Genomic DNA, 13,348 nt, shown 5'->3' with positions numbered 1-13,348 from the left:
GGGAAGGGTCCCGTACCACTTGTGAACTTCCAGTTTTGATCAGCTTTGTGGACAGCTCCCATACAAGTGTAGCGATGAAGGAGTTCCATCAACAGGAGACCCTGGCCATGTAGTTACATTTTCTTGTGCTAACTGAAGTGAGACCTTGGCACCTTCACAAACACATGACTGGAGAATACCTTTCTTGACCTCGTCTTAATGGTTGTGGGGGAAGCTTAAGCCTAGCCAGGCGAGGAAATTCTTGGGTCTGAGACTTCCAAAACACCGCTATTGCCGGAATACCTCAGAGATCTCCCAAAAGGTCCAGAAATATCATGTTGCTTTCAACCACTCACAGGACTCGTTGTTGAACACTGTCTAATGTCTGCAGTTGTGCGACTGTGATGGCAATTCATTCAGTGAATGCACAAAATAAGGTTTAACTGGGCCAAAGAAAAGCCAAATACCTTTGTTTGCTAGGGAAACTTGTTACCATGTACAGTGCGAAAACATGCAGGGAGGCTTGACGAGTGACGTCCTCGAGGTCTTGACTGGCAAGTGACTATTGGTTCACTTCCAATCCATGAATTATAGTCTTGTCCTACTGTGGTAGGATGCTACCTTGAAAACGCACCTTTCCCCCAAATGCACGTAAAGTAACAGGAAGCTGAGAGGTTACCGTTGTCTGAGGCTTCTGCTGGGGAATATTCGCCTGCAACCATGTTCCTAACTCTTCTTTCAGTTATAATTGCAAGTTGTTTTCGACAAGAACATGATGGATGTTTTGAAGACAGTAGGAGCAGTTGGTGTGCAGTCATCACAAAAGGCAGAGAATTATGGCAGGTACAGGAGGAGGTCGTTAATGCAGAAGATCAAAGAGACTGGGTCCAGCACAGATCCCTGTGGACCTTAGACCTCAACAGGGAGAGCACTGAAGGGTCTACCTGTTGTCAACCATTTGCAGTTTCCCAGCAGCAGCAGCAGCAGCAGCAGTAAGCCTTTCTAAATGCCCCTGGCGAGGAGTTCTTTAGCAAAACAAGTTTACCACATCTGACTGAATATTCCTATCCAGGGCAACAACAGCAGTATGCTCTCAATTGTCCTGCTATTCCTTGGAGTGAAAGAATAGGATATCTGATGTTGAGCATATGGACCTGAAGCCAAACTGTTAGTATGCGAGGAAGTAGTTGTCGTCCAGGTGATCACGGACAACTTCTGTCATTATTGTCTCTTTGACATTGGCCAGAAGAGAGGGCAAGGAAATGGGCCTTTAATTCTTGGAGTCTGACCTGGGGTTCTTTTGAATGGCAACTATTCTAGTTTCCTTACCAAACAAGGGTAAGGTATTCCCCATATGGCATTCAGTCAATTAAACACAATGTTTCCAGTCACTTCGAGATGAACAGGGAATAAGCTTGCAGGCTTCCAGCCCTTGGTTCCTTTTACCGTTAAAAAAAAAAAAAAAAAAAAAAAAAAAAAAAAAAAAAAAAAACAGACTGTAAAACTCAATGCCACAGTGCCATAGAGGCAGCAAGATGATGTCATCAGGACCGGTAGTCTTCTAATGTCTATGCCTCGCAGCAGGCATTCAACCTTCGTCAGCATCTCTGCCTCCATGGTCACAGCCTGGTTATATTCTTGCTCCAGCTTTGGTGGAAGGCTCCTTGTATTGCCAACAGTCATTTTTGTAGAGAACAGATCAGCTTGCAAGACAGTCCTCATTTTGATGCTGGTGGCTTTTGTACCATTCATATTGAATAGGGAAGGGATGGCCTCTTGGCAGTTTCCACCCTGCCTTTCTTTTACCAGCACTAGATCTCCCTGCCAACCCTTGACTCACACAACTTCATCTGGGGCCCAACTTCTCCACTGCACATATGCTGTTGACCTCAATCTGCCTGCACGCAGCCGATTCAAATAATTGTTCCAGTGAGTTGGCTTGCCTTTCTAATGGAGTCATGCAGACTGCTTAATCACGGCTGCTAGGAGACAGTAGTAGTTAAAACACAGCTGGTTCATAGACTTGGTGTCGTACTGGCGGTGAGGAACATGTTATTACTGGAGAGCCAGGAGCCACGCACTGAGTGCACATGGCCTTACCCACAGCTCCTCCTTCACGTCCCATCTCGAGGAAAACCAACCAGTTCTGTGTTCATGTGGGTGTGGCTGCTTCATGTGCCATGGCCGCAATGTCTGTGTGGCAAAGATAACATTTACTCTCTCTCTCTCTCTCTCTCTCTCTCTCTCTCTCTCTCTCTCTCTCTCTCTCTCTCTCTCTCTCTCTCTCTCTCTTCTTCTTCTTCTTCTTTTTCTTGTTCTTCTTCACCCACTCCAGCCCATAGGTAGGACACAATGGATAACACTGATAGTAATGCACAAGTTAAATGGTACTCCCAGTCTTACGTATACACAACAGGCTAACTTGAGAACGTTTTTTTGCACTCATCTTTTTCCATAAACCCAGACCTCCAATCTTTTAGCTCGATTAGTCTGTGGACTGTTTATTACCCGTATATTTTCCTCTTGTTATATCGAGGCATTCTTAGTAAGCCTAGGAAAGAGTTTTAGAAATGGAGCATTAGGTGTAGTCTTCATTGGTGCCACCAGTAGAGAGGCCATTCTTAAACTAAAGATACTTGTCGGGAAGTGTCAAAAATAAAGTGGAAATGATGTCCTGGGTTAACCCATGGACTGCAACATACCTCATGAGAGGGTGTCACGTAAAGCTGTGGCATACCTCCCATGAGCAAGATTTTCAACAACATACCAGAAAGGTATTAAAAGGATCATTGTGACACAAAATTTATAGGGTATTAGGGTAACTGGTAGCTCTCATTCCCACTCCCTATCCTGAGCCCAGCTGCTAAGTTGCACCAGCAACAATGACCCAAAAGTACGCACTTCGTAACGCATTATTTGCAATATTATCACCCAAGAAAGGCAGCCGTAGGTCAGAATTGTTCTAAATAACATAAAATCAAATGTAAGGTCCATAGGAGATAATGGAAGAGAAGAAGAGTGGTAAATAATGGGTGTAAAGGTAGCGACTAATGCTCGCATTGCAGCGTGTGGAGCGAGCTGGCAACCTAACCGGCATGCAGGGAGACTGGCAAGAGCCTGTTTGCAGCCTGTCTCGTCTACCCAGTACGCATTACACTATCTCTCTCTCTCTCTCTCTCTCTCTCTCTCTCTCTCTCTCTCTCTCTCTCTCTCTCTCTCTCTCAATACATAGTTTTCATGTTCCTGTCAGGAATGCTATTTATGACAATTATTTTTCTAAAACTATGCCGATTTCAATTTAAAAAAAAAATCCGTGGGTAGCCACATGATGAAATTTCCTAGCCTCTTATATATTTCATGGAAATCTGTGTGAGTCATTTTGCCTCACTACGGGGGATGTCTACACAACCTCTTGCTGCAGCCCTCGGAATGCAGTGTCAAGGCATCTGAAATTGATTGAATTTTGTTTTTAAGCATTCTGTGTTCAGTATTAACTGAAAAACAGCAAATGCGTGACTTTTTCATCATTATGACGCCTTCTTCCTTTATTCTGCTCCAGGGTGATTTTTTTCCCTTTCAATCTGATAGAGACATCATGTACATTCTTTATTACCAGGCCAGTTTATTTAGTTTATAGGAGCTCTCAAACAGAGAAAAGTTAATAAATGCTCACCTCTTTACTTTAGAATTTATCCTAAGGTAAATAATCGTGCAATGGTAGCAGGGATGGAATGAAAAGACGTCAACTGGTAGAAAGGAGTCAAAGTTATTGGGCCTGCAATGAAGAGTTTTGGAAGTGACTTTAACCGTGTGGTGTCATTCTTTAATATTCTTGTTGCTGCTAGACAATTTTGCAACCTATGAAAAACCTCCTATGGCACAGGGGTTAAATGATATATCGCCAGTTTCTTTCTTTTTTCTTTTTTTTTCTCCTCTGTGTCCAACTCTGGGCATAGGCTTCACAGCCTGCTCCCAAGGCTCAGTAGTCCTCCTACATACCATACACCTCTGCTTGTCACCACTTCGGCACTAACACCCACCGTCCATATCGAATGCATGCTAGGGCTGTCTCATACAGGACTGATGTATTGGTATTAGCAGGGGTATTTTTACGATAGGTCTATGGGTCTTCTGGTAGATCAGAAAAGTCTGCTTTTATGACATTGAAAGCCTTAAACTGTACCCTGCCCCAGTGAGGATTTGAACCTGGGTCCGTTAGGACTGCAGGCCACCTCTCTTTCTACCGATTGAACCACCGCCCTCCACTTTCTGGTAACCCTTCGGTTTAGAGACGGCATTTTTTGGTTTATTTTGCTGTTATCAGATGTTTCATTCAGCTCATGAGTACAATTGGATGGCGAAGGGGCTGATGAATGTTATATCTACAGTATTCCCTCCAACTCTAACAGTCTCTCCTTCCCTGAATAATTTGTCTTTGGGTAGCAGTAAAGAGTGAGCAATATGTCATCTGAGTGAACAATTTAATCTGTTTGTCGGTACAGCCAAACACTGGATAATGTTACTAATCCCGAGTATGCCGGAGCCAACACGTGTAAGACAAAAGTTTACAAAACCCATACACAAATGGGCCATATTTCTCGTGCTCCAAGCCTACCTGACACACCCATTAATCTTGGCAAAGGACAAAAGCAAGAACAAGACGACGAAGATGAACGAGAAGAGGGAAGTGGAGAAAGAAAAAAATGGAGATGAGGAAAAAACTGCTATACAAAAGGAATGTCACAAGTTATTGAAAGTAGCTTATAAAACTATTAAAAGTGGACATCAAGAGGAGATTAGAGCAAAAACACGGGAAGCGTGAGAAGCTGTAGAGAAGACCTAGAGATGACGGGAGACAAGAAACCTCACAGAAGAGGGAGGAAATAAGAAGTGAAAATAGGAGAGGCCAGTAAAACATACGAAGGTACTTGAGACAGCCACAAAACCATGGACAGGAAAAGTTGGTGAGTGGAAGTTGCTAAGATGATGAGATTGAGAGTGTATGAGACAAGAGAATTTCACATGCTTTAAGCATCAATTAAAATGCCAGCTAATTTTTGCACAGCATCCAGCAATAATTAATGTTAGTTCCTTGTCGTTGGGATCATTATAGTGGTTATTCTTGTGGTAAGTAAGAATTCAAGTAAACATACAAAAAAGTGAGTCATTATGTGATACTCAATATTTCTGATTACATGTAATTGAGTTCAATGTCCATGCGCTGACTTGTTTCCATTGGTGTTGCTAAAGTAAAGCAACTTTCTTGTACAAAGTTAGTAATAGTGAAGTAGAAAACTTCTCTTTGTTTTGGAACCTCAATGTGTGGAACAGTTTTTCCTTGTAATCTGGGAGGGAGATGGAACAGAAAGGAGTATACTGTCACAATGTCCTAACTTTAACCTGCCCCGTCCTGACTGATTTTCCACCGCTGACTACCCCCAATCCCGACCAATTTTGGAAAAAAAATTCTTTGGTTCATACCTCCGCTTTTGGTGAGAAACATCGAAAATTCATAGAGAAATCGCTCACCTAATGTTTAAAATACTGGATACAGGTAGCGGTACCCCTTATCATACTGGTTTTTCTATCAGGTTGACTCCAAAGAAAACGAGTTCTATGAGAGGGTAACTACTCCACACCACTCATAAACGATATTTATTTATTTGGTACGAATTTATATGTAGTACGAGAGTATATTCGTTTTCACACAGTAATATAGGCAATATAAGCATTATTTCACTCACCAAACACATCAACATACCTGACCATTTTCGGCGACATTACCTGATCATCATTTCTGACTGTTTCTTCCTCTAATGCAACGTAAACTTTGTCCTCCACATTGTCATCGATTGGGGAATCACTCTGGCCTTGAATTTCCCACCGAGGCATGACATGTCTTTACTGGCCAGGTCACTGGTAGTAGGCGAATTGTGGAGACAATGGTGTGCAGGGGGGGGAGGTCATGTGGGGTAAGGCATTGTCCCTGCCTGGCTTCTTGTAGAGGAAGGTGTCCCGTGTATACGTACCAAAAATCACACGCAAAATTTGAAAAATGTGCAAATGACAGACCTTGCAATTGCGGAACATATAACTCAATGGGAGTCACAGTGACAAAACGTTCCGACGTATATATACATCAATGGGCTGTGGCAGGTTAACCCGTCACGTCCCGAGCCTTTCCGCACCTATGACATCCCCCAGTCCCGAGCCTTTTTGGAAAAATTTTTTTTCTTCTAAAACTTCCGCTTATTTCGAGAAACGATGGAAAATCATGAAGAAAGTGGTCTCTGGGGTCTATAAGTGGTCTGTACAGGTGCGGTTTCCCCCCGAAGGTATCGTATTCTGTAATGGGCTGGATATGCGTTTACGTTTTCTATGGTAAGGAATAATGGGACAAACAACACACAACACCTCTACATTTATTGAATTTGAACTAATAAACAATAACAGTAACAATATAATGGATTTCAGACACATATATAGGAAAAATAAGCATTGTACCATCGCGCGAGCATAGCGAGTTAGGTCCGAGTCGTAACATGCTATATGCTAAGTTTCTGGTATGAGTCAACCTATCATTTTTTCTACTTGTATACTTCTGTTTCAATGACAATTTACCAATTACAACTGTTTGTAAGTGTTTTCAGATGTTTTCATTCATTATGATGACATGCAGCATAAGTTTAGCGCACATCAGCTTAGTAAGCGCACTCGCTATGACTCGTATTTCAACATACCAAATTGTTTTATCACTTTCCAATTATTTTCCCATTTACATAGAACCTTTCCTCCACCACTGTGAAGGTTTTCAATTATTTTCATTCATTACGAGGGCATTTAGCGATATGCTAGCGCATATTCACGTAGCAACCACGATCTCAAACACTCGTGTTTCATCATCTACTTTATTTATTCACTCCAATTATATTTTCCCACTTACATTACACACGTTTACACCCCTAGAATGCACTGTACATACTTACTGGCATTATTTATTCAAGTGAGCGTGAGAATATCGCCTGAAAATACCCTCGCAAGGAATGTTTCGTCATACATAATACTCACACACTTATATACTAATTCACTCACACACTTATATACTAATTATTCACTTTATCACTTGCTGACTTTTATTTTGACTAATACGTGCCTTATTCATTCGACTAAGCGTCAGGAAATCTTATCTTTATAGACACGCTATGAATATTTGACTTAGAATATACATCATCATATACAATAATTTGAACTTATATTATACCCGTAAGAATGTCACATAATAATAAATATATAATAAGGGGCCGTATTTATTGCACTGAGCGACAGAATATCGCATCAAACAACCCTCTCTATGTAAGTTTCAACTTAGGGCAGATTTATATACTTACACCCAATGTTTTCACTTATGTTCTACCCGTAGGCACTTTATACTAATATTTGGCGATCCACATGACTGATATTTTCACAGAGCGTCTGTCTGTCGCATTTACCTCATAATTTCAGTGTCCTTTCGCATTCACACCATGCTATAATTGCAGCAACGTGTGATATTCACTAAAACTTGGGTGAATACACAGACCCACGTCACACTGCACGCACTCATAGCGGGTGTCCTTCCTCTGTGTCGTGAGTCTCACCTGGGAATTACTGCACACGTGACACCTGCGCTGAGGCCTAGGTCTGTTGGGCTGGGGAGGGATAGGAGTGGGGAAATGGCGGCCGGATATTCTCTGGGGAGTCTGGGTAATAGGGGCAGTGCGGGGGCACTGTTGGGGCCTTTCAACAGCATACTTAGCAAAGATTTCTCGTGTGAGCTCCCTCACAAACCCTTCAAATGTTTCCTGAACTCCTGTGGTCATGGCGTGAAGGTGGTGGCAATTCAGAGCAGTGATATCTAGTAAGTGAAAGAACAGTTTCTTATACCACTTCATCGTGGTCCTGGCACACTCTACCGTCGATATCATGGAGTCAGACTGGTCCACGAGGCGCATGTTTATATTGTAATCCATTACACACTCAGGTTTCCAAACACGACGCCTGCTCTCGCTATGGTAATCAACAGAATCAGTACGGTGCATCAAGGGGCGGTGAACCGTGGACAAGAGGCTTACTTCTCTGTTGTGGTTCCACATTGTTGCAAGGATGTTGTTGGCTTTGAAGAAGACAACCTCACTCCTTGCAAGTTTCCGCCCTACCTTGACCATGTGACGCCGGTTCACCTTTACGGTTCCACAGACTCCCGTTTCATGTGTGTGAAGATAACGAGCGAGAAGAGGGCTAGTGTACCAGTTGTCGAGGTAGAGAACGTGACCACGATGAAGGTAGTCTTGTATCATCGTCTTTACCACTGCTCCCGAAAGTCCTATACTTCGATCTTCTATTATGTCTGTCTGTGGACCGGTGTACAAGACTATGTCTTGCACGTATCCAGTCCTACAGTCACACATAACAAAGATCTTGAACCCAAAACGGTGCCTTTTGCTGGGTATATACTGGCTGAATGAAATATTGCCTCTCCACAACACGAGACTCTCGTCTATGACGAGATCTCTATAGAGATAGAATGAGGATTGAAAGGTTTGCCTGAGGTGATCAAAGACCAACCGAATTCGCCTCATTTTGTCAGTGTTGTTTGCATTTGCAGGGTCATGAGCATCATAAAAATGGAGGCGACTTAGAATTTGTTGAAACCGATTACGGCTCATCACTTGATCAAATATGGGGGTAAACATAACAGGGTCCCCAGTCCAGTAAGCAGGAATTCTATTTTTTCTTATTATACCCATCAAAAGGACAAGGGCAAAAAATAAGAACATTTCTGGAATGGAGACAGGGTAATCATAAATCATAGAATGCCTACTCCTTGTTCCCAATCTTTCACTTTCTAGGCGCTGGGTGCTTGCAAACAGGTTTGTTTGAAAAACGATCTGATCTGCGAAGGCCTCACTGAAAAACAGGTGGAAAAAATCCAACCTGCTTGAATTACAGTGAATACCTGGTGCAATGCAGCCAGATCACCCTTGCTCAGTGAAGGGGTGAATGAGGGAAGAAAAATCACTCCCATCCTCCCAATCCCACGACACAAATCCCTCGTCCCCATCACCGCCTTCGTCTGGGTGGGGAGGAGATCCTGGTTGGGGAGGTTGGGGAGAAGGAGTACGGAGGGCTTCCCCACTGTCACTCCTCTTCCCTCTGCCTTTACCCTTTCCCTTTCCCTTACCCTTACGGCCTTGAGGAACATTAGGGGGCTGTGGGGATGAAATTGTTGAATATTGGGGAGCAGAAGACGTGCTGGGGAATGGTTCCTCCCCACCTTCCCCCTCCATTACCACACCACGTGCTCTCTCACGCAACCTTGCTCGACCACGTGTTAGGGGATATTGGGGAGCATAAGACGTGCTTTGGAGTGGTTCCTCCCCACCTTCCCCCTCCCTCACAACCCCACGTGATAATGAATGCACCCGCACTGGCCCACGTGATCCACTCTGCCGCCTCACACTGCGTAGGGAGAGCAATGACTCACCCACGTCACTCTCACTTTCCCTAATCCCAGGACTTTCCATTTCACTCCCCACTCCCTCCACTTCACTTCCTAGCTCCCCAAACAGAATGCTAGGCCCATACCTGCTCATACGACGTGGTGTGCGCTCTGGGCCACGATGTGTAATCACCTCCCGTCCATACCACGTGGCAGCACGTCCCACAGCTCCGTCCTCGTCCTCGTCCTCGTCCTCGACCTCGAATTCTGCTTCCAAGGCACGCTGGGGATAGGGATATGATATACCACGTGCCTTCTTTGCCTCCTGCCCCTCTCTAGCAGCACGGTAAGTCACGTACTGCCGCTTCCTGGGTGACGGAACTTCCTCGTCACTGCTGGTGGTTTCTTCCTCCTCTGGCTGCACATAATCCTTGTCTATCTCCTCGTCATCTAGTGGGGAATCACTGTCGCCGGTAAAGGTGTCCAGGGCGACTTGAATTTCGCTCTCTGAGAGACCTCTCTTAGCCATGTCTGAGCAGGACCGTGGCTACCAGGTGAGTGGACAAGTGGCGGGCTAGCATGGGTCGCGCGGGGTCGCCGAGTGTCCCCGCCTGGTGGCAGGTAGGGGAAGGTCAGGCGAGGGTATGTACCGCAAATCAAGCGCGAAATTTGAAAATTGTCGAAATTATGCACATTGCAATTGCACGACGTACTGGTACGTCGCCGGGACTGGCAAATGCAAATCGTTGCAACGTACCCATACGTCGTCGGGATGGGGCGGGTTAATGTTACAGATTCTCTCTGAACTGGTCTCTGCACTCACTACTGCTATTGTTCTCACGGTACCAATTATTATTAGTAGCAGGCAGATATCGTACTCATTAATAAACACAGGTCTGCAAAAAGGAACTTTTCAATAATTGTTTTGATAATAATATGTGTTTATACATATTTTTGGGGTGCTGATTCCGAATATCATAACAGTTTTTTCACATCACGTAAGGTTTCCCCACAAAATGGTATCGAATAAAAGACAATTTGTAGGCAAGATCCCATACGATAGAACACAATTAAATAATTAAAATGTGTCTGGTACATTATTTAACAAATATGAAAGAAGAAAGTGCAACTCAGCTTTAGTAAAATATATCTTTAACCAGTTTTTAAATTTCAGTAACTTAAAATCTCTTCTTTTTCACTTGAAAATTATGCCTGCAGCTTCTCCGTTTGTGAGCATTTGATGGAGTCTCCCGATGCAGCATCCAGCAGTAGTCGGCCATCATACTGACATTCCATCTTCCTTGGTATCTTCTCTCCATCTCCTTTATATCTTGATGGAATCTTTCCCCTTGCTCACATCTCCTAAATTTTCTGGGAAGTAATCTAGATGTGCATGCAAAAAATGAACTTTAAGGCTCATGTTACATCCTAAGGCTTTAAACTTCTCTAGCATTCTTCCCACAATGTCTCGGTAATTTGGATCCTTGTAATTACCCAGAAAGTTCTTCATCACACCCTTCAAGCCAGTCCATGCATCTTTTTTGGCTTCACTAAAACATTTTTCAAAATTTTCATCTTTAACCAGTTTCCTTATATCCGGACCAACAAATACACCCTCTTTAATCTTGGCATCTGATAGACCAGGAAACCGTCTCCATCCTGTGGCAAAGTTTTTACAAATTGCTTCATCAGGCCGAGTTTTATATGAAGTGGGGGCAAAAGAACCCTCTTTGGATCCACTAAACTCTCTTGAACGATGTTCTTCGTTCCTGGTATAAGTGAATCCCTACCTGGCCATTGTTTCTGAGTCCAATGAAGGTTCCTTGCTCTACTATCCCATTCACACAAGAAACAAGGAAACTTTGTGTACCCTGACTGTTGTCCAAGTAACATGCAGATTATCTTCAAGTCCCCACAAATCATCCAGTTGTGATCTTTGTAATTGATGTTGTTTAAAAGTAACACCAAATTCTCATATGACTCTTTCATGATCACCGAGTGTCCAACAGGAAGTGAAGCATACTGATTGCCATTATGTAAAAGGACTAATTTAAGACTTCTCTTTGATGAGTCGATAAAAAGTCTCCATTCATCAGGGCTATATCTTATGCCAAACTTTCCTACTAGTCCTTGAGGATCTGTACAATAGACCAAATCATTATCCTGGGCAAAATAAGGTGCAAACTCTTTTTCTCGGTGACGATACCAAGAGAATGATGCACCAGGAGCTAAAAGATTCTTGGACTTAAGTCTGGAACCTAAAAGCTCTGCTGATTCCTTGGCAAGGCCTAGGTCCCTCACTAGATCATTTAATTCATTCTGACTGAATACCTGAGGTTTTTTACTTTCACCATCATAGCTGAGGTCTGCATCATAATCGCTACTTTTCGAATCAGAACTCAGATGTATGTCCTCAAAGTTGTCTGGAGGTGATGGAACTGGCACATCTGGTCCATGGGGAACAGGTGGCAATGCAGATGGAAGACTGGGATAGATGATACTCTTCCTGGTCTTAGAACTGTGTCCTTGTACCTTACATGAGCAAAAGTAGCAGTTGTCACCGTGATTTTTCGGTTCCCTCCATATCATTGGAACACCAAAACGAAAAGACTGCTTTGTACCCTTTGTCCACTGCCTTAGTCCTTCAACACAAACTGAGCACACTTTATAAGGAGCCCATGTCTTATCTTGGTCTCCCAGCTTCACTCCAAAGTATGCGTAGTATGATTTTTTGACAAAGTCTGTAATGTTTCTCTGCTGTTTTGTAACACTAAATTCACCACATATGTAACAAAAGCTGTCAGGGCTAGTTGAACATCCTCTGGAAGCCATCCTCGTTTCTATTAAAGTTCGTATCTGTAAACAACAAATGGCTTTAATATTGTGACAGGATATTTGGCTAAAATAGCAAAAAAACAATATTCGATTTTGTGAAAAAACTGTACGTGATACAGAAATTTCGTTGTGATTATCGAAATCAGCATGTGCAAATTGGAATAAGTCCCTTACTAAAGAGGAAACAATTTTTTGGTCGCAGACTTGTGTAATGTGTGCGAAACATGTAACTGATTACTAATGGAGTGTAGGGCACGACATTTTATTGCTACTAATTACCTCTCTTGTATATTATTCCTTCTAACTTCTCACTAATTTAACTACATTACACAAATGTTAAGCTGTATCATGATTAACGGTTTGTCCGAGAAAACATAACTCATGATTATAATCTTGAACTCCTCCACTACGTTGTCTACTGTATTTTATGATGTTCTTGTTACATCCAGATGACTGTATTCAGACTTATGAAGACTTTTCAGATTCGATCCATTAGATACAGCGGTAATTACCTCTTAATGCAAAAGTTTGCACAACTAATTTAGTAAAATGTGATTATAATGAAAATGACATTGCAGAGAAGAGTATTAACCACTTCTACCTTATGACAGTATCATATTTGGCATTTACTTCTTCCAGAGGCTTATATTCAGCTTTAGAAACTTTCCTAGCTCATTCAGGATAAGGGAGTCACTACGACATTAATAGTATCGTCTCCTGGTACAGATAGATATAAAATGCCTTATTGAGTTAGCCATTTCAAACAGAGCCCTTCATTTATGTTCACGCCCATGTGCAACGTTAATTTAGTCCAATCTTAACCCGTCACGTCCCGAGGTTTTCCGCACCTATGACATCCCCCAGTCCCGAGCCTTTTTGGAAAAAAATTTTTTTGGCTAAAACTTCCGCTTAGGTCGAGAAACGAAGGAAAATCACAAAGAAAGTAGTTCCTGCGGTCTAGAAGTGGTCCGTTCAGGTGAGGTCCCCCAAGCCAGGTGTGGTGTTCTGTAATGGACGTGATATGCACTTATGTTTTCTATGGTAAGGAATAATGGG

The 13,348-nt window shown here is 42.8% G+C and overlaps 1 protein-coding gene across 1 annotated transcript; it reads right to left on the bottom strand.

Annotated features, from left to right (window-relative positions):
- Positions 1-1,935: 1,935 nt before the first annotated feature.
- On the bottom strand, positions 1,936-12,289 carry LOC145412881 (uncharacterized). Its single transcript, XM_080282679.1, has 2 exons — positions 11,582-12,289; positions 1,936-2,013 (listed from the first exon to the last, which is right to left on the bottom strand). The coding sequence occupies exons 1-2, from the start codon at positions 12,287-12,289 to the stop codon at positions 1,936-1,938; spliced, it is 786 nt and encodes a 261-aa protein (XP_080138805.1).
- Positions 12,290-13,348: the final 1,059 nt, after the last annotated feature.

Source organism: Coenobita brevimanus, chromosome 94 (genome assembly GCF_032717465.1).
Source record: "Coenobita brevimanus isolate Jiangsu-jjx chromosome 94, ASM3271746v2, whole genome shotgun sequence".
Taxonomy (NCBI): Eukaryota; Metazoa; Arthropoda; class Malacostraca; order Decapoda; family Coenobitidae; genus Coenobita; species Coenobita brevimanus.
Note: the sequence above shows the minus strand (reverse complement) of the source record. Positions and strands in the feature narration are given on the sequence as shown.

Bases quoted from the DNA above. Each gene is read 5' to 3' on its own strand.
- LOC145412881 (XM_080282679.1), bottom strand. From the start codon at position 12,289: ATGGCTTCCAGAGGATGTTCAACTAGCCCTGACAGCTTTTGTTACATA. The intron at 2,014-11,581 runs GTAGGAAAGTTT...CCTCACCGCCAG, and splicing joins GTACAGATCCTCAAGGACTA to TACGACACCAAGTCTATGAA.